The sequence below is a fragment of the Mus caroli genome, chromosome 9, assembly GCF_900094665.2.
Source record: "Mus caroli chromosome 9, CAROLI_EIJ_v1.1, whole genome shotgun sequence".
In the NCBI taxonomy this organism is placed as follows: domain Eukaryota; kingdom Metazoa; phylum Chordata; class Mammalia; order Rodentia; family Muridae; genus Mus; species Mus caroli.
In genome coordinates this window covers 51,470,701-51,490,708 of record NC_034578.1, presented here as the reverse complement: position 1 = coordinate 51,490,708, position 20,008 = coordinate 51,470,701, and the positions used below count along the sequence as shown (strand labels likewise).

At 44.2% G+C, this 20,008-nt stretch overlaps 1 protein-coding gene across 4 annotated transcripts; it reads left to right on the top strand.

Moving 5' to 3' along the window:
- Positions 1-43: 43 nt before the first annotated feature.
- Positions 44-19,509, top strand: Wdr61 (WD repeat domain 61). Of its 4 annotated transcripts, none has more exons than XM_021171830.2 (11): positions 44-118; positions 3,310-3,360; positions 4,086-4,108; positions 6,448-6,553; positions 7,022-7,194; positions 12,213-12,361; positions 12,543-12,636; positions 13,776-13,869; positions 16,343-16,435; positions 17,385-17,463; positions 19,225-19,509. In XM_021171830.2, exons 5-11 carry the CDS (start codon positions 7,170-7,172, stop codon positions 19,312-19,314), a joined length of 624 nt encoding a protein of 207 aa, XP_021027489.1. In that variant the 5' UTR covers positions 44-118; positions 3,310-3,360; positions 4,086-4,108; positions 6,448-6,553; positions 7,022-7,169; the 3' UTR covers positions 19,315-19,509. The 4 variants fall into 4 exon arrangements, with proteins under 4 accessions (XP_021027489.1, XP_021027488.1, XP_021027487.1 ...); XM_021171829.2 differs by having other exon boundaries at positions 44-224; positions 4,081-4,108; positions 19,225-19,508; XM_021171828.1 differs by having other exon boundaries at positions 4,081-4,108; positions 19,225-19,507.
- The last annotated feature ends 499 nt before the right edge of the window (positions 19,510-20,008 follow it).

Sequence of the window (20,008 nt, the reverse complement as noted above, 5' to 3'; positions counted from 1 at the left end):
CGCTCTGCTGGTCCCGCCCGCATCCCAGGAGAGGCCCCGCCCCTTCGTTAGCTCATCCACGAGCGCCACGGTCGTGCTCCACTGACGTCAGGCGTGCTGTGCGGCTGGCTGTACGGTGGTGAGTTGGTGTGCTGGGCAGAGTTGGGGAATGGTGGTCGTTGGTGCTGCTGCCTACTAGGGCGGGAGGGCGACTGAACCGGGAGAGTTGGAGGCCACCACAGCAGGTTTGTTCACGGAGGCTCCAGGAGTCCAAGGTTGGCTTTCGTGACTCTATTTAACCTGGCTAGTCCGCGAGGCACGAGTCCCAAGGGCAGACAGAAGGCCCATAGGTAGACTAATTTTGCTCCCAGATAATGTTTTGTGCATCCCGGAAATGAGGGTTGGCTTCTTTGCGGGGTGGGGAGGGGTGTAGTTTCCCCTTAGAGGACTCTCTTAATACCAGTCCTCTAGTAGTTAGCCACGCTGTTAGGTAGCAAGCTTCATGTCATTGAACACTAAGCAGCAGAGAGTGAGTTCCTTTTATTTCAAGTACCATATGGTATAGTGCGTTACAGACGTGCCTGAAAAACTTTCATAGTCGCATAGGTTAGTCTCTGGGAAGCCTGAAGGACCATTAAATCCATCCCCAATAACTGGAAATTTTCCTAAAGAGAGAGATGGCATAGAGGCCTCTTGGGATTCTCTTGGTTCTGAAATTACCTGTCATGAGACATGTCTTAGTAGTAGGAACTGTGTATTTACCTATGCTTCCGTCAGCTGCTCTAAGCCTCTCTCTTCTAGCCAGAAGAACGGAGCTAGTAAGAGTGCCTACTAAACGGCGTTAAGGAACGTTCAGTGAGCTAACCTATATAATAGTTAAAATAGGATCTGATGCAATACATCCTCAAAGGTTCAGCCTGATGGAACTGCACACCCTATTTTGAGGGTAGCTTTTTAAAAGTTGACCCCCTATAAACCTTCTTACTTGTAAAATTGTCGTATTTCTCTATTGCCAAGTGTGAGGTTCAGATGGGCAGAGAGGAGGCAGTATCACCAAGAGGGCTGGTCTTCATGCAGTTTGTGTCTCAACTTGTTTGAGCCAAATTGTCAGGAGAGCTTTCTAGTCTGGGCAAGGTCCTGTTCTTGAGTCACAAATCAGTAACAGTCACAAATCAGCCCACCTGATTAAGAACTCTTAGGCCAGGACTATTTAGGAATCATGTGTCTGTCTGAGTTTCTGTTCTTGGTAAACGTTTGTTAGGCTTTGGTTTGCATACTTGAAGCAGGTAGCATGAGCCCAGATGTCTGAGCTGTACGGCCTGTTAAGCTGAGGATGGAACTGAGGGGCTGTGAACATGGATTAGAAGACAATTCACACTCTTATACTTGTTAATTTCTAGTTGAAATTTAGCATATTCTCCCATTATGTTATATTCTCACATAACAAGTATTAAATATGACTTTGTTAACGGCTTTAGCGATCACAGGTGTTTTCATATCAGAATGTTGTGATGGGATTGTTGTTTGTTTTGAGGCAGGGTCGTGCCAGAAAGCCAGGCTTAGTACCTCCAAACAATTAGGATTACAGAACTGCTGGCAGGATGTTGTTTATGTCCTGAGGTTGCGGCATCTTTTAGATTTGCTGATTCTTATAGAATGTGATGATAAAGAGCCATGTGTGTTTTGCTCTCATAAGTTTGGTTTTCATGTTTTGACAAGATTGTTTTCCACATAGAGCCTATGCCTAGATTCTGTTTGTGAATTTTAATACTCAATTATTTATAATTTTAGAAGATGTGCAGGGTGTTGAATCTTTGAGTCACGTGATGCCCAGTTCTGAGTTCCCACTCTGCCTTGTTTCTGCTCTCACTCTATGAGAAAGTGTCTTTTCTCTGGGGTTTAGTGCCATGCCTTCTCATTTTTGTGTTTTGGTTGCTTGTTTGGTTTTGGTAGTGAGCCTGTGGTGAAGGCAGCCCTCTGGCATGGTGCCGGAGTGATAGCCCATGTTCTTTTTTTTTTTTTTTTTTTTTGGTTTTTCGAGACAGGGTTTCTCTGTGTAGCCCTGGCTGTCCTGGAACTCACTTTGTAGACCAGGCTGNTCACTTTGTAGACCAGGCTGGCCTCGAACTCAGAAATCCGCCTGCCTCTGCCTCCCGAGTGCTGGGACTAAAGGAGTGCGCCACCACGCCCGGCTTAGCCCATGTTCTTACCCAGTGCAAGAAAGCTGTAATGAGTCTTAGAGAGAAAAATAAGTATTTTAGATAAGCCCTGCTTAGGTTGAGTTCAGTATTAGTGAATTACTAATGTATGTTCATTCAAACAGTCATATACAAACAAAACAAAGCAAAACCATAATATGTGATTACATATTGAGCACTTGACAAAAATGTGTCCCAGAGGCTTTCAGTGGCCTACCTCTGGGTCTCCAGAGGAATGGTCTGATACTGCCCATTAGTGGTAACTTTATAGAACATAATTCCCACAGAGAGTGAGAACATACTAGGTTTTCTTTCTAATGCTGTGTATTTTATGTATTTGAAAACAACCAGAGAGAAGGTTTTAAGTTTTGCAAGTCTGTTAGCTAAGTGGTGTGCAAAAAATACCAAGGCTTTGGGCACGTAAAGGCACTTACTGTCACGCCTAACACCTACCTGGGGAAGAACTGATTTCCACAAGTTGTCCCTTGACAATTTGTGCAGGTGAATACACGAATGCACACATATCCATAAACTCAATGTATGGGCGTATGTATGTGTGTATGTTTAATAAATCTAAGGTTAATAAAATTTAAAAAGCTTAATATAATTAAGAACTTTAATGAAATTAAATCTGTTCATAAAATATGTTGAGCCTGTTCATAAAATATGTTAGTTTAGTCTTTGAAAACCGCCACCAGTTTGTTACCTTGCAGCCTTATTTACATATCTGTAGGTCTCCAAAGGCAGTTTTTGGTTGAGACGGCTGTGTGTGTTCATGCATGTAAGAATGTTACTGTCTTGGACTCCCTTGTTTGCTTTCTAAGATGAAGAAAATTAAAATGAAGATGGCCTGTAATTCTGTCTCTTAGAAGGAGAAAGGAACACATACTGGTCACCCTCTTCAGATTTGGGGAAATAATCCATGGATGGAGGCAGTGTGTATTTCTTGACCCCCTGGGAGAAAGATCACACACCACCACATGATAGGACTGTGATGGGGCCTGCAGGGACTGATCCATAGAGAGGTATCAGAATCTCATAACAGTGTCACCATGGTGCAGAGGAACCTGTGCAGCCTCCTTGTGCTGATCACATCATCTTACTGACGGAAACCCTGGTGTTGTTTCCACAGAACTGTCTGGCCTGTAGCGCTTCATCCTTGGTTAAGGAAATGACCAACCAGGTAAGGTCTGCAGTGAGAGGGAAAGCTTCAGTTAGTTACTGGCAAATTCAGACTTAATAGATTGCCTGAGTGTGTGGTTAGGGAAACGATTTTTTAATTCTTGCCCCGTTCCTAGATGCCTAGGTGACTTTGGGTACCTCCTCATCACAGGGTTAGGTGGCATTTGAAAGTGCACCACACTAAGATTACTTCATGCCGTTGCCACAGTTTAGAGGGGGACTGAGGAGGTTTCAAAGAATTTATAGATAAAAGTAAAGTCAGTAGGAGGTAGGACAGTCAGTAAGCACCTATTACAGACAAAGGTACGTGTATGGACTGTGTTGTCTCATACAACTGTAAAAATTAGGTTTCAAACAGGACTCAGCTTCCTCCTAGGTCTGAGGTGAAGAAAGTGTAACTGGTCTTAGATTGGTGAGGGTGGGGCACACCTGTGGGGGCAACACTTAGGGGAGTGAAGCTGGAAGTTTTGTGTAAGCATTGGCTGCAGAGTTTGAAGCCAACCCCAGCTACCTAGAAAGCCCCTCACCTCAAAAACAGAATGAAGAACTGGTTTTTCTCTGGTGTAGCTATACAAGGGTGTTATGAGTAGGTACCAAGGATGTGTAGGATGGTCAGGGAGGGGGCATGGGGAGTGGCTGCTGCTGTAGTGACTGTCTCACTTTGGGTGGGGGGTTCGAGATAACTGAGATCTATCACTGACTGACTTCTATTCTTTTGTAGTACAGTATTCTCTTCAAGCAAGAGCAAGGTAAGCAGCCGACCTCTTCAAGCAAATTCTTTTGTGAAAAAAATGTGTCCTCCTGGTTTCTTTAAGATTTTATCACACCAACCTGACACACAGATCCTAGATACATTAACTTTGCATTGGCCATGGCAGCCAAAAGCAAATACACTCAGTGAAAAAGTAAATAGCTATTTTGGGTCTGGTGGAGCAAGCCTGTAATACAAGCTGCATAGGAAGTAAGGTAAGGTCGTGAGTTCAAGGCCAATCTAGTCTTAATGTAAACAGTGAAAAGGCTGGAGATATGACTTGATGGTAAAGCATTTGCCTCATATACACAGGGCCAATCCCAGTACACATACATACATACATACATACACACATACACACATACATATATACATACATACATACACGCACATACATACATACACACACACATGCACATACATACATACATATGCATGCATACTTACAAACAAACAAAGAAAAGTAGGAGTCAGATGGCATAACTGAGAACTCTGTGATAAAGAAAGCTCTTCCGGGGCTGGAGAGATTAGAGGTTAAGAGCACTGACTACTCTTCCAGAGGTCTTGAGTTCAATTCCCAGCAACCATCCATAATGACATATGATGCCCTCTTCTGGGGTGTCTGAGACAGCTACAGTGTACTTACATGTAATAAATAAAATCTAAAAAAAAAAGCTCTTCCACCTGAGGAAGATGTAATGCTGAGCTTTCCTGATGTCAGGGTGTGAGGCCATATTCTGAGGCTCAGAATGCTGTTGATGTCTGTATGCTATGGAGAAGGGTTTAAACCTGGTCCTAACTTAGAGTTCACTGTGGAGTCTTTACACAGCAGCCTCCATTTGCAAGTATGGCAACTCTTTTAAAAGACATTTGTCTCTCTATAAAAGCAGAGGGTGAAACAGAGAGAATTCTGTTGAGACACTTGGGTGCAAGGCTGTGGCTGTGGCAGTGACAGTGACAGTGATGGGAATAGCAGCAGGATAGGTCAGAGACCACTGTAAGGACCAACTCCCTAAGGAGACAGCCCTGCAGAGGAGCAGCATCTGTGCATGGACAAGGTATTCCATCCAGTTTCTTCTCTGTAATGCAGATGGGCTAGCACAGGCTCAGGAGTTTGTAAGGTACCCAATAAAAGCTCTTCCACTCCAAATAAGTGACTCTTAGGTAGTCTGAAGTTTAAGCCCCAAGTATTCTCCCTAGTTAACTAGTGAGCTGTTGAGTGTGCCAGGCAGCAGCTCTGCATGAAGCTAACACCATCAGGTCCAAGCTTAGCAGGCTTGGGTCTGGTCTATGTAAGGAAGGTGTGGTGTAGCCTGGTGTTTTAGAAATGTAGCTCTGGAGAGTTGTAACCAGGCCTGGGTGAAGCTTCTGTGCATACTTAGCCTGTTTAACAGATGCGCACTAGCTCTGCAGAGTCCACAGTGTAGCTCACACAATGTGTAGCTCTCTAACTTAGACTAAATATGGACTTGAGTTTGAATCCTACCTCTGTCCTTCTTAGCTTTGTGCCTTCTGGAGAACAATAAGGCATCCCTGAGCCTTACTTGTATAATGAGAATGGTCTTTTGCGGGGAGGAGGGAAGTTCAACACTGGTGGTAAAGTCCAGGGCCTTGTCCATTCTAGGGAAGTACTCCACCTCAGCTCTTGGTTTTTTGGAAAAGGATTCCGGTTGTAACTTGGTCTTGCCCTGACCTTGCTGCCTTAGGCTTTTGATACTCTTGCCTCTATTTCCTAAGTGCTGCAGTGACAGACACAGGGAGGCCACCACCCACAGATATGATATTAGTAGGACTTATTTCATAAGGAACTGTGATTAAGACAACAGGGAAGGATTAATGTAATAAGCAGTCTTAAGCATAATAAAGACATTCATAGTAAAATATACCTCATACATTTTTAGACCAGTACTGTTTATAGAACTGTATCCTGGTTTCCAAAGACCTCTGAGGTCTTAGCTCCAGTTAAGTTGAGGTCCTTGGGAAGGGGCGATTCCTCACTCATTGTCACTTTGGTCAACTGATGACTGCTGTAGTCTGATTGTCGAATGGATGGCAGATTATTGGATTAGTCACTGTGTTTGGAGTCTGAAGACTTGTCTTACTCTGATTCTGCTTCCCTTCTTGGAAACTGTGTTTTAGGGTATGTGGCTAACACTAAACAAGAACCTCTGGTTTTCCTGTGTATTCCTACAAGTCCAGTGGTCCATTGTTCAGTGGTACAGTGGAGAGATGCAGAGAAGTGGACAGAGTTGTCAGCTTGTATTTCAGCTGTGCTTATTACATTTAATTTGGGAATTGTATGCATAGAAACTTTAAATGAAGCTTTTTCCATTCTAGCCCATGATGATGCCATATGGTCAGTTGCCTGGGAGACAAACAAAAAGGAAAACATTGAAACAGTGGTCACAGGATCCCTGGATGACCTGGTGAAGGTCTGGAAATGGTGAGCACCTCTCCCCTTTCAAAACCATGGAAATTAGGGCCAAGGGTTTTGCTTCTGGCCTCTCAGGTGCTATAAGTAAAGCATTGGTTTTTTTTTGTTTTTTGTTTTTTGTTTTTTTGATCAAGAAAGCAGTAACAGCATAGTAGCTTTAAAACAACAGCTTTCTTTCTTTCTTTCTTTCTTCCTTTCTTCCTTTCTTTCTTTCTTTCTTTCTTTCTTTCTTTCTTTCTTTCTTTCTTTCTTTCTTTCTTTCTTTCTTTCTTTCTTTCTTGTTTGGTTTCCTGATATGTGGAATTAAAGCTCTATGTGATAGAGAGCCCCAGAGTTAACTCTGGCTACATTCTGTGTTCAGTTCTCAGATTCCTGCATGTCATTGACCATTTGTTGGTAATGTCCAAGGATGTAGAAGTTTTGATGCCTGTGCAGTGTCTTGTGTGTAAAGAACCATTTTTTCTGTCCGTATTGTAGGCGCGATGAGAGGCTGGAGCTCCAGTGGAGCCTGGAGGGACATCAGCTTGGGGTGGTGTCTGTGGACATCAGCCACACCCTTCCCATTGCTGCATCCAGCTCTCTAGACGCTCATATTCGCCTCTGGGACTTGGAAAATGGCAAACAGATGAAGTCTATAGATGCAGGACCGGGTAAGAACTCTACGTTTAGGGGAGATGCTAGGAGTCCAGAGTCTTCCTTCAGACTGTTAAGGATAGAGTGTTTCTAGTTCAGAACTGCAGGCACTCTAATTCAACCCAGATGTCACTTTGGTCACAAGGGAGTTAGACTGAGTGATGAGCATACACTAAAGACAACCTTACATAATTTCAGGCTAGGTTTGGCTGCCAAATGGATTGTAGTGCTGTACTTATGGGAAAGCCAAACAAAACCAGTTTTTTGGATTTGAGAATTGAGGGTTTGGTCTTGTGGAGCTGTGCTGGCTATGCTCGTGGGTCTCTACCTGACACATTCTGAGGAGAAGCCTTCACTGCTTTCCAGAAGGCTCCAGTCTGAATAGTGGTTATCTTTATTAATTGTGGTCCAAGTGCCTGGGTTCTAGTGTGCGGCACAGAGAGAGAAAGGAGCAAGTTTGTGGATCTTTTTTAAAATACTGTAGAACAGTGCTCTTGCTCCTCAGCCTCATTGGACATTATCTGAGATGGTAAGGGACAATTTTACTGGACTAGATTGGTGTAGAACAAACAGTATAACATTCCAGGATTCCTTTTAGCCTCCTGTTTACTTAAAATGCCTAAGTGGTCCTCACTAGCAAAGCCTGTTCTGCTTCAGTGGGCAGTGATCTCCAGAGATGCAGAGAGCTTGACATCACTCTGCACACTCCTTGTGGTGATTACAGAAGAGCTGCTCAGGTACTCGACGGAGCTGATTCCCCAATAGACTTGCTTCCCTCCAGTTATGCTCACAGCTACTGTCGGCCATATATATACATACATATACATATACGTATACATATACAGGGGGGTAGAGGAGGCTCTAGGGCTTGTAAGGAGGCTGAGTAGTCTAGGACTGAGAGCCTCTCTTTAGAAACAGTAGTCCTTGGCTTACTACTAGAGGTCTTGTTGAGACTGTGCATACCCAGTTCCTGTTTGAAACCTCTGAATTACCGGTTAAGAGTGTGGGGCTGAAATGTGTATCTGGAAAAAGCCACTGGGATATTTTGTGACTTCCCAGATGGTTGTCTGTGCCTACGCCCTTCTCTGTTTGCATTATTCATGGAGAACAGGGATCTGCAGCCATTCTGCAAAGCCCGTTAGCACCCGCACATAAGGAGCATCTAGAAAGAGAGAAGTGGATCTGTTGCTGCTTTTAAAGAATTTTTTTATTACATGTTATTTATTTTTGTGTGTGAGTGCCTGTGTGTAAATGTGTGTTTGCCTGCTGAGCAGTCTTTCTGGTCCTGCTGCTGCTTTTTCATTTTGGGTACCTGCATCCCTCAGGACAGAGACACTGGTTACTGTGTATTTGTTGTGGCTTTATATACATCATGCATGAAGAAATGAGTGCTGCTTTGGTTCTAAGTAAAAGGATTCTCCCTGTCCAGCTTGCTTTTCCATCTGTTGGGTTGTAAAGGTTACTGGGTTGCTTTTGATATGTTTTAGGGGTTGGGTTTGGTGTTTTAGTTTTTTGAGACATGATCTTACAGTGAGTGTAGCTCATGTTAGCCTCAAACTCATAGCTGCTGCTTCTTCTTAGCCTCCCAAGTGCCAGGGTTACAGGCACTTGGAGTTAACGTAACTGTTATTGCAAAGAATAAAGTGGTTAGGTGTGCTTTGGGGGGATAGAGGTGGAATCTGTTCAAAACTAGATAACGGAAGCAAGCCTTGTTGCCAACAGCTAAATTAGCTGAGCACCTTAGATGAGTCTAGGTTTAATGAAGCTAGGGACAGCAGACTTTCCTTAAAAAATGTATCACCACAAAAGGAACAGAAAGAGCGGAGAGAGAAAATCCTAATCTTGACAAAGAAACCGAAAATAGAAAAAGCAAACCTGGAGGAATGAGTCCGTTATTGGCACTCACTGGACTGTGTCTGGTGACCACAGGCCAGCCGCTGGCACAGGAAGACCAGAGGTGGCAGTGTAGAGGTCCCTGCACATCACATCTAAAGTGCCCACAGGAAGAGAAAAGCAGCTCTCCGCAAGGAGGAGGAATTTAGGGTTTGGAATAAACATTTTACCCTGCAGGTATTAAGGTTAAATCCTAGAGTGCAGCGCAGTTTCACCGAGAGAGAAGCATGGCTTCTGCTTCGTGACTGGAGACTCTGGTAGTAAAGGACCTGGCTTGCAAAGACAGGCTGTGTCAGAATAACTTGGAAGAATCATTTTATTTACTTATTTTTAAAGATTTATTTGTTTTATGTAAGTACACTGTAGCTGTCTTCAGACACTCCAGAAGATGGAGTCAGATCTAATTATGGCTCCACTCACTCTGCCCTGCTTGTTCCACCCTGCAAGAATCATAAGCTTTGAAAAATAAAACGTTTTCTGTTGGTCTTTTCCCCTGTAAATATCTAATAGGATTTTAAATAACATACTCCTTTTTGGACCTGACATAGATAGGGGGTGGCAGAAGCTGGTGTGTTGGGCTTCTTTAAGGAACAGAACTGATAGAATATACGATACATATAATTACATAACATATTAAAGGGGGAAGATTTACTAGATTGACTTGCATGGTTGGTCCAGGTGGCCCATTCTCACATTAGTGAACCTGAGAATCCAGCAATTGCTCAGTCCAGGAGGCTCAGCAGTCCCAGCCTGGCCCTGAAGGCCTGGGGGATTCCTAAAAAGCGGCTGGTCTCAGTCTGCAGTGCATCCTGAAGAAGTAGGTTCTTATTCTGTGAAAGAATGCTGCCAAAGCAAGGTAGATCATGGAGGGTGAGGGCACGTTGGCAGAAAGCAAAGCTTCCTCCTCTGTTCCCTTTCATCTGAACTGCCACCAGAAGGTGCCACCACATTAGAGTGGGTCTTCTGCTTCGTGAAATCCGATTTCCACAGAAGTGCTCAGCTACTTTTGCTTTAGTTGACTTTAGATGCAGTCCAGTTGACATCGGAACTGTTGACTGCAGAGTCTCTCAGGCCTCCCATGCCTCGGAGATTGTTCCTACACAGGGGAACAGGACGAACTCTGCCCTCTCATTTAACTCTATAGACATTAGAAAGCCATTGAAGCCTAGGGAATTTAGTTGCTCAGGGAGTAAAAGCACACTGGCACACAAGCATTAGGACTTGACTTGAGATCTCCAGAACCCAAGGGAAGCAGGAGAGAGGTGGAGATGGGTGACTCCCCTGACATGCACAGTGGGGAGCAGGTGACCCTATCTCAGATGCAAGTTGACAACTGATGCCTGACCTTGTCCTGTCAGCACACATTCTGTAGCGTGATCACATGCTGCTATGGCGTCCAAATGCATACTTACACAAGTGTGTGCACACACCACAAAAAACAATGTTAAAAGCAGATGAAGAGCTGGACGTGGTGGCGCACGCCTTTACTCCCAGCACTCGGGAGGCAAAGGCAGGCAGATTTCTGAGTTTGAGGCCAGCCTGATCTACAGAGTGAGTTCCAGGATAGCCAGGGCTATACAGAGAAAACCCCTCTCGAAAAACCAAAAAAAAAAAAAAAAAAAAAAAGCAGATGAAGATTGATTATAAAACATTTTCAGGTCTTGATGGTTGTAAATTTTATTTTTGAAACAAACATTTAGTAAGTAAAGTGATGAGGTTTAAATATAGCACCGAGGTGAGATGCGCATGAAATATTGTGAAGTACTAAGGATGGGCGGTGGCTCCTGAGTACTTGGGCCTTTGTCTCCCTGCCACAGGCTCATAGGCCTGCCTCTCCTTCACCATCTCATAAGGTAAGAAGACTCAGAAGAGCCATGGCCAGCATCACTGAGCCCACCCCAGGAATGAGGAAGGTGACCTAGGAAGGAGTCCCGTTCTTCTCTGTGCTGGTGCGGGGCATCTCCTCTTCAAGACTAGACTTTGGAAAGTAGCCGGGCATGCTGTAAAAATAGGTTGCTGACTTGGCTCCTAAAGCTGCTAGGCAGTTAGCTGAGACAGGTCCCCAGGTCGCTGAGAAAGATGTGGAAGCACCATTGGCAGCCCAGCAGATGGAGACCATGTGCATGCGTGCAGCTGGTGTTTTAGTCCACATGCATTGAACTGAGTCACCCGAAGTCCATAGCATCACTTCACAACTGACTCTTAGTGATTCTTCATTGCCTGTGAGTCTGTAGTGTATGCTCTGTTGTAGTCTTTTAAGACTGTTTTTGGTAATTTTCATTTATAGCTTACATGAGGTAAAATTTCACCTGTGTAATTACTCTGAAATTCGCCATTTTAAGTGTACAGTTTATTGAATACATTTCTACAGTTGGGCAGCTATCACTGTAGTGCATTTATGAATGCTCCATGCCCAGGGAATTTCCTCATGTCCACTTACACATCGGTCCTGTCCTGCTGTCAGCCTCTGACAGATACTGCCACAATCTTTGTCTCTGCTCTTTGCCTTAATATTTTCATCTAAGTGGATGTTTAGTGTCTTACTCATCTCCATTGTTTTTCAAGTGTTTTTGAGTTTTCTTCCATTTTGTTGCACAGAGTCGTTCCTTTCTGTTCATAGTAATATTCTTTCATGAGGATACACCATAGCTCCCTCATTCACCAGTTGAAGTCATGCACTGTTTCCAGTTTGAGCTGCTTATGAGTAAAGCTGCTGCGGAGGTGCGAGCCTCAGTTTGTGTGCTCGCCTTCCTGTCCCAGGAGTGGACTGCTGAGCACGGTGTTTGCTTTCACCTAAGAAACTGCCAAACTGGTTTTCAGAGTGGCTGTCCCATTTTACATTGCCACTAGAGTATGAAGGTTCTGCTTTCTCATGTCCTTGTTAGCTCTGGGCATTGTTCAGCCCTTATTTATTTATTTATTTATTTATTTATTTACTTGATGTGAGAATCTCACAAAATTTAAACTTGGTAAAGAAGTTTCCCAAATCAGGAAACGTTTTCTCCAAGTTTAAGACTGTCCATTTGGTCCTGAATCAGGACACCGTTTCTCTAATTTAAAAGACTATGTTTGATGAAACTGTAGTTTGTATTAAACTCGAATCTGTTCTCACTGGGTACTTTCCTTTTGTTTTCCTTTCTAGTGGATGCCTGGACTTTGGCATTTTCTCCTGACTCCCAGTATCTGGCCACAGGAACTCACATGGGGAAAGTGAACATTTTTGGTGTAGAAAGTGGAAAAAAAGAATATTCTTTGGACACTAGAGGAAAATTCATCCTTAGTATTGCATATGTAAGGAGACTTCTCTGTTGAGTCTTATAGCTATAGCCCTCTGCACAGATCCTGCTGTGCTCATGAGGCCCTGCTCTATTGGTGTGTTTGCCGACAGTTAGACCTGAAGCCAGCAGGATGGCTTGCATCAGAAGAGACAGATTAACCGTATCATCTCAACGCACCCATCTCTCCTTAACAGAGTCCTGATGGGAAATACCTGGCCAGTGGAGCCATAGACGGAATCATCAATATTTTTGACATTGCAACTGGAAAGCTTTTGCATACGCTGGAAGGTATGCATAGCTCCTCATCCTATGTGTGCTCACTGCATGGATTATCTGGTCACACAGCAAGAGTGCTTCTTTGTTAAAATGTTAAAGTCTAAATTGTTTCAATCTCTGTTGGAAAACTTAAGTGTCACTATGTGTTGGACTTAGAACTATGGAGTTGGTCTGACAAATAGTTCTTATGAGGTCAGATACTTTTTTAGTAAAGTACGTTGCTTTTGACATATGTGTCTGATCTCTCTCTCTCTCTCTCTTTCCCCCTCCATTTCTCTCTCCCTCCCTCCCTTGCTCCCTTGAGACCTCCCTCCTTCCCTCTTCTCTTCTTCATGAGCTTTGTGATTGGAAGGCTTCTCCTTTTTTGTGTTCATTTGATATCAGATGAGAATATTTGTGCTTACTCTCCACACTGGAGACCTTGGGAGGACAGAACAAGAGCTCACTACTCTCATGTATGATTTTGAATTCTAACCAAGTACACAAATTATCTTCTCAATTTACCGTTCACCCAAGGACAAGAGATTTGATCGAAATATCATATTACCATATTATTTGTCCAACCTTATAAATCAGAAGCAGCCTGTATTTCCATGTTTGGCTATATTTATACTTGAGTTTTTTTATTTTAGGTTTATAATTGTGTATGTGTGCGTGCGTGCTCCCATTCACCTGCCTACAGAGGCCAGGCTTTTTAAATTGCAGATTTAAAAAGTCTGAATTGCAGATTTTTTTTTTGTATATTTTAAGGTTTTTAATTATATATATGTTTGAGAGAGAGAGAGAGAGAGAGAGAGGAGAGAGAGAGAGAGAGACACTCTGTGTGTGTCTGCCTACAGAGGCCAGAGTTTTTAATCCCTTGGATTCAGAATTGCAGGTGATCGTGAGCTGTTAGCTGTTGGGTGCTAGGAACTGGACTTGGGTTCTCTGAGATCAGTACATGCTGCCTCTCCAAGCTCCGGTGGTTCTTATCTTAGCAATGGGTAATTAGAGAAGGGAACTAAGAAGAGACTGCTCCATCATCCTGTGGTAACGAGAGGAAGGGTCTAGTCAGGGCCACTCCAGCGCAGTGATTATTGGTCACTAAAAGGGCACAGTTAGCAGGAAGCTCATGCAGCAGCTGCCATGTTAACAGCTTTTCTGATTTCCAGGCCATGCGATGCCCATTCGCTCCTTGACCTTTTCCCCTGACTCCCAGCTCCTCGTCACGGCTTCAGATGATGGCTACATCAAGATCTATGATGTGTGAGTTACCTTCTCCAGAGTAAAGGTCACGGCACCAGTAGCAACTTGTCCCTTACTGTGAGGAGCCATTGTAGGGATTTGCTACCTGTTCATGGCCATGAGTCAGCTCTAAGGTTTTGGGCTTCCCAGTCATTCCTCCTCAGCCAGCCCCTCCTGCTGGAGCTTAGAGAGTGTACCTGAGGTCTCTACAGAGTAAATGTGCATCTGTGTGGTCCTAGTAGGATTAGATACTGCTGTTCTTTGTCAGGCAGCCAGACGTTTCGGCTCACTGGTATACAGTTCTTTTGGGTAGATGTGGGCACCTGGGAAATGGAGCTCTGGGCTGTAGCTGGCCTGGAGGGACAGTGAGAACTTAGAGCGCCAGGGCCCTGCTGTTACCCAGGCTAGCGTCTGGTCAGGGAACCCTTGGTTGGTAAGCTGCCTCATAGCTCTGGGTGGGGAGCCTTTCGAAATATGTTCTGCATGACGGTGTAGGAATGATCGGGTGACATGTCCCCCATCTCCACCACTGAGGGCCTGCACTGCTCTCCTTCTGTTGAGTCCCTCCCACATCTTCATCCCACTGCTATTGCAGTAAATACCGTGCATTGTCCCGGGTTTCATGAGTCTCCCTGCTAAGTGAGCCTCTGGTTCTTTACTCCCCAATTCTTTTCTACTCTGTTGCACACATTTTTCACTCCAACATGATCTTTGTCCTTGACTGTATGTGTCCCTGTTCCTTTACGGTCTCTGTGAGCTGTTTGAGAGTTGTAACTCTGATCAGAGGGGCATGCTGCTTTTGACATTAGTGCTGAGACCTAGAGAAGAGATTCTACAAGTAGCATGCGCTTGTTAGTGACAGGGCCAACTTAAATGTGGCAGTTTGTGGCAGGCCTTTGTTATCTGGCATTGCTGCTCTTTTATTGACCTCTCAAGAGCTGTCGAGGCAGCATGGCTTAGTGCCTCCATTTTGCTGAAGAGGACCTTGAACAGAGGTGATTGCTCTAAAAATAATGAGCCTCAGGATTGCTTACCCTAGTGGGTCTACAGCCTCCTGTCCTGCAAGGGCTGCCTCCGCTGTCCCTAACTGAGGCTTGTTTCTAGGGGCAAAACTGCTGACCTCAGGCCCAGGGCACTGCTTTTCTCATAGGTATTTGGTTTCCCAGGAAATATGGTCCAGCAGTTACGAGCACATAGCTCAGAGTTTAGTTCTCAGCAGCCCACGTGGTGGCTCACAACTGCCTGTAACTCCAGCTCCAGGGAAATGTCATCTTTTGGACTCCAGAGGCACCTCTATATACATGGAGCACATATGTAAAATAAAAATCTTTTTCAAAATAAAGGAAACATGAAACCAGTTGCAGGAATTAGGCCTAACATGGGTTTTTGGCTTTTTAAGGTATTTTTTGTTTTTGATGGGGTTCTGGGTTTTTTTGTTTTGTTTTGTTTTTTTGAAAGGTAATCATTTTAATCAAAGAATTTGTTTGATCTTGTATTTACAGCACAAATTATAACCATCTTAGGGAGAGTGCCTCCCTTTTATCTCTCCACTCTTGTTTGTTTATTTTGTGATATTTACATTTCAAATGTTATCCCCTTTCCTAGTTTCCCCTCCAAAAATCCCCTATTCCCCACCCCACCCCCACCCCTCATCTGCTTCCCAACCCACTCACTCCCACTTCCTGGCCCTGGCATTCCCCTATACTGGGGCATAGAACCTTCACAGGACCAAGGCCCTCTCCTCCCATTGATGACCGACTAGGACATCCTCTGCTACATATGCAGCTAGAGCCATGAGTCCCACCATGTGTTTGTTTTCTTTGGTTGGTGGTTTAGTTCCAGGGAGCTCTAGGGGTACTGGTTGGTTCATTTTGTTATTCCTCCTATGGGGCTGCAAACCCCTTCAGCTCCTTGGGTACTTTTTGTAGCTCCTTCGGGGTTTTGTTTTATTTTTGGTTTTGACAGGATCTTACTAAATAGTCCTCCCTCTCTGGCCTGGAACTCAATATGTAGACCAGGCTGGCCTCAAACTCACAGAGATCTACCTGTTTCTGCCTCCCAAATGCTGGGATTAGAGGCGTGCACCACCACACCGGTGCAGTTGCCTCCTTTGGTCTTGACTAGATTGTAGATGATCTCTTTGAGCCACATGTACATCCTGCTGCTTTCCTGCCACCATGGGAAGGGCCTGTTGCAGGAGGGTCTGGCTGGCCTGCTCACCCCTGCTGCTGTGTGTCCTCATCTTGGAGTTGCCTGAGCCATCTCTCTGGCCTCCAAGCTCTTGATATTTTTAACTTAATGCTGCTCTAAAAATTTGTCTCTGGTGTTTGATGCTGCTTCACTAAAAATGGAATTTTTAACATATGGTCATTCTGATATTATTAGCTATATTATTAGTTAGAACTAATTAGTTATATTATTAGTTCACCAACCAATTCATCAATTAGAGTTCCCCAAAGTAGCATCTCCATTGTTTGAAAATGTCTTCTTTCAGACAACATGCCAATTTGGCCGGCACGCTGAGTGGCCATGCATCCTGGGTGTTGAATGTTGCGTTCTGTCCTGATGACACTCACTTTGTCTCCAGGTATGTAGGAGTCTAAAATTTCTAAACCGCTTGGCAAGGGGAGCAGTATTCTGGGAATGTGCTTTAAAATTGAAAGACTACATTACATACAGACTTTTTAAAATTCTGAGGCTAGAGAGATGGCCCAGCAGTTAAAGATACCTGGCAGCTCTTCTATTTCCAGCACCCACATGGCGGCTCACAACCATGTGAAACTACTCCCAGGGGATCCCATGTTCTGGTCTACTGGAATACTTTCAGACAAAACACTCATATGCATAAGTAGAGTTAGAACCTTCTTTAAATTAATAAAGTACAAGCTTCCCAGGCTAGGCATGATGGTATAATCCCTTAATCCCAACCTTGGAGAGGTAGAGGCAGGTAGACTTCTAAATTAAAAAGCAGACTAATCTACATAGTGAGTTCAGAGCCAGCTAGAATTATGTAGTGAGATCTTTTCATCTCCCCACCCCAAAATTCAAATTGCCTTTATTTACTCTAGCTTTTAAAGGGTTTTGTTGTTTTTGATTTAAGTAAACTACTGAAATCTTAGATTTTTTTCTTAGAAGTCTTTTCCACTTAGTATAACTGACATATCTCCATGTTCCAAAAGGAACTTAGAACCTGCAGGTCTGTGTGTTTACAGATGCTAGTGACGTTCAGGCCCCTGGAGGCCAAGGTGACTGAGAAACGTGGACTGGAGCTGATGAGCATTGCTCAATGGTTCTAAGCACTTTTGACATTTCTACAGACCTCCCTCTCATCCAGGAATGGGTAGATAGGCTTAAGGCTCCTGATGACAGTACTTGGCAGGAGAATCTTGGCTGCCCAGTGAGGAGATAGTCATCTGGTGACACCTGTACCCCAGCTCTGTAGCAACAAGGGACCCTCTAAAAGCAGAAGTGTATAAGTCTGCAGAGGAGTGAAGGATAACTCAGAGTTCTCATCCTAACGTTTGCTTTTGGAACAGTTCATCTGACAAAAGTGTGAAGGTTTGGGATGTTGGAACGAGGACCTGTATTCACACCTTCTTTGATCACCAGGACCAGGTATGGAATAGTAGCATTTGAAGCCCTTCCACTTCGGCTTCCTTTGTAGTCTTTGTGTTGGAGTTAAGAGTGACAGATATGAGGCAAGCCCCTACACATGCCAAAACACATGACTTAGCCACACTCCTCCTTTGAAGTCACACACCTATGCCTGGGATCCTTTTCTGGGTACTTGTAGAAGGCCTTCTTCTTTGGGTAGTTCCACTGCTTAACGTAATCATCATTTACACTTCTGGAGTTACCCAGGGAGATGATTTAACATATAGGTCAGAGAATGTTACAGGTTGTTCCCTTGTAATAATAGTGCTAAGCCTAGTTTCCATCTTTGTAAGGCAAAGGAAATGGTAACATCTTTGTAGGATTCTTCTTGGTCCTTACTGTTTGAGTCTCCTGGGAGATCTTAACATGGCACTTGTTCGCTGAGGGCAGTGGTACATGCTGCAGTCCGACTTGGAGGCAGAGGCTGGAGGATCTACACTGGCATTTATTTAACTGGCATGTGTCAGGTCCCAGCGTCAACCTTCCATACTGAAGAAAATGGATTCTGACCCACCTGGTGCCTCATGGGCCTTTCTTGACCAAGGGAAGGAGATTTTAAAAACAGAGTCTTGCACTGTAGCCCAGACTGATCTTGAACTTAGTGTAGTCCGCCTGCCTTTGTCTGGGATTGCAGGTGTGAACCCCTGGCCCTGCTGAGACTATGTTTCAGCCTCTCCTGCATGTTGCCACCACTGCTGATTCCAGCCACTACAGGTAGCAAAGGGTCGAGAGCCAGAGCCATGGTTCTCAACCTAGAAGTCAAACCCTTCGCAGAGGTCACATATCAGATATTTCCATAGCAGTAACACTTATGTTAACACAGTAACAGTTATGAAGTAGCAACTAAACTAAGTTTATGGTTGGGGATACCACAACATGAGGAACTGTATTAAAGGGTCAAACACAGCACTAGGAAGGCTGAGAGCCATTGGTCTGGAGGAACATCAACAAGAAAAAAATCAGCAGATGATTAATTTGAATGCTTTTACATATCTTACACGCCTCTGGGTGTATCTTATGCTTAACCAGCGTAATTACTATTTATACTGCTTTGTGTTTGTTAAATTATTGTAGTGAAACTGACGAGTTGAGTCTTGGTGATCCACCACTGACTTTAAGCCTTTTTCTTAGTCGGTCCTAGCTGTATTGCTTATTTTGTGGGGTTGTTGTGGTGGTGCTTCAGAGAAAGATGTTTGGAATGGAAGTGAAGCCCTCATATGGCCTGAAACCAAGGTTAGCCTCCAATCTCAAGGCAAGGGCATGGCCTGACAGTGATAATTCCTAGTAATTACACAGTTAACTCAGCCACGTTCATTCTGAGAGAGAAATTTGGCTGTATCCAGTTCAGTGCACAGGCAAGGAAATGAGTGGTGCTCAGGAGCTCTTGGCTTTTGGGAAAGGGTAAATATTGACCTTGTTGGGGGTAGGCGTGAGTGGTTTGTATTGCAGTTTTCCCTACAGGCTCCTCCTGGAAGCATAGTGCTGGCCCAGGCAGGAATCCACTTCATGGCAGTATCCCTGGATCTGAATCTTTGAAAGGGTAGTTGATTGTTGTTATCTTAGAGAGGAGAAGTACTATTCCATAGCCAGAGGAAGTGGTCCAGTTAGAGATTAGGCTCCATCCTTGTGGACCTTGGGCTAGTCTAGATTCAGACTTAAGCATTCCTTACCAAAAAATACAGGAATTATAAGGCTTTATGGCTTTATTTCTTTAATTTGCAGGTTTGGGGAGTAAAATATAATGGAAATGGATCAAAAATTGTATCTGTTGGAGATGACCAAGAAATTCATGTCTATGACTGCCCAATTTAAACACCAGCATCTTCGGGGCCAGTGCCTCAGACTACACAGGGTTGATCATGACATTCCTCAGATTTTTTGGCATACTTAAAGTACAGCATATATTGTAGAACTTTTGTAGATACAATATAAATTTTTCCTGTTTTATTGGAAATGTTCTTCATATTTTAATGTAAATAAAGCATTCTTAATGCAACCACCTGCATTTGTGAATGTGCTGTTCTTTTCCTTGGAGAGCAATTGACGGTTAGTGAAGGAGAGTGCCTGCCTGAGAGCGGAGATCCAGGTGTTCACTGGGCTAGAAAGGCAGCTCTCTGTTCCCAGGTGATACCAGCCTATTTCAGAATGGAGTTCTGAAGGAAACAGGCTGAGTGCACTGGAACTTGGTGTCATCCTACCTGCCTGAGCATCCCCCTGTGTGTCTATTTACAATGCCCCCTTTGTCACACCCTCTCTCCCTGTTCTTTTTAGAGAGGTCTGACCTACTGGCAGCCTGCCTTAGCCCTTGTGGGCTTAAGACTAGTGGACAGGGCTAAACACTGCTGTGCCTCAGACTAGAGTTCCAGCACCTTAGGTCTTCTCTGCATGGTGATGGGGAAGGTTTCAGACATTAACATCCTAGTGCTTGTTGCTTCTTACTGAAACTCTGTGCCTGGTCACACTGTACCTGTCCTCAGGCCTAGCTCCTTAGAATAGTCCAGGCTGC

Coding starts and splice junctions, on each gene's coding strand:
- Wdr61 (XM_021171829.2), top strand. Junction 16,436..17,384: donor GACACTCACTTTGTCTCCAG/GTATGTAGGAGT, acceptor CTTTTGGAACAG/TTCATCTGACAAAAGTGTGA. Junction 17,464..19,224: donor TCTTTGATCACCAGGACCAG/GTATGGAATAGT, acceptor TTTAATTTGCAG/GTTTGGGGAGTAAAATATAA.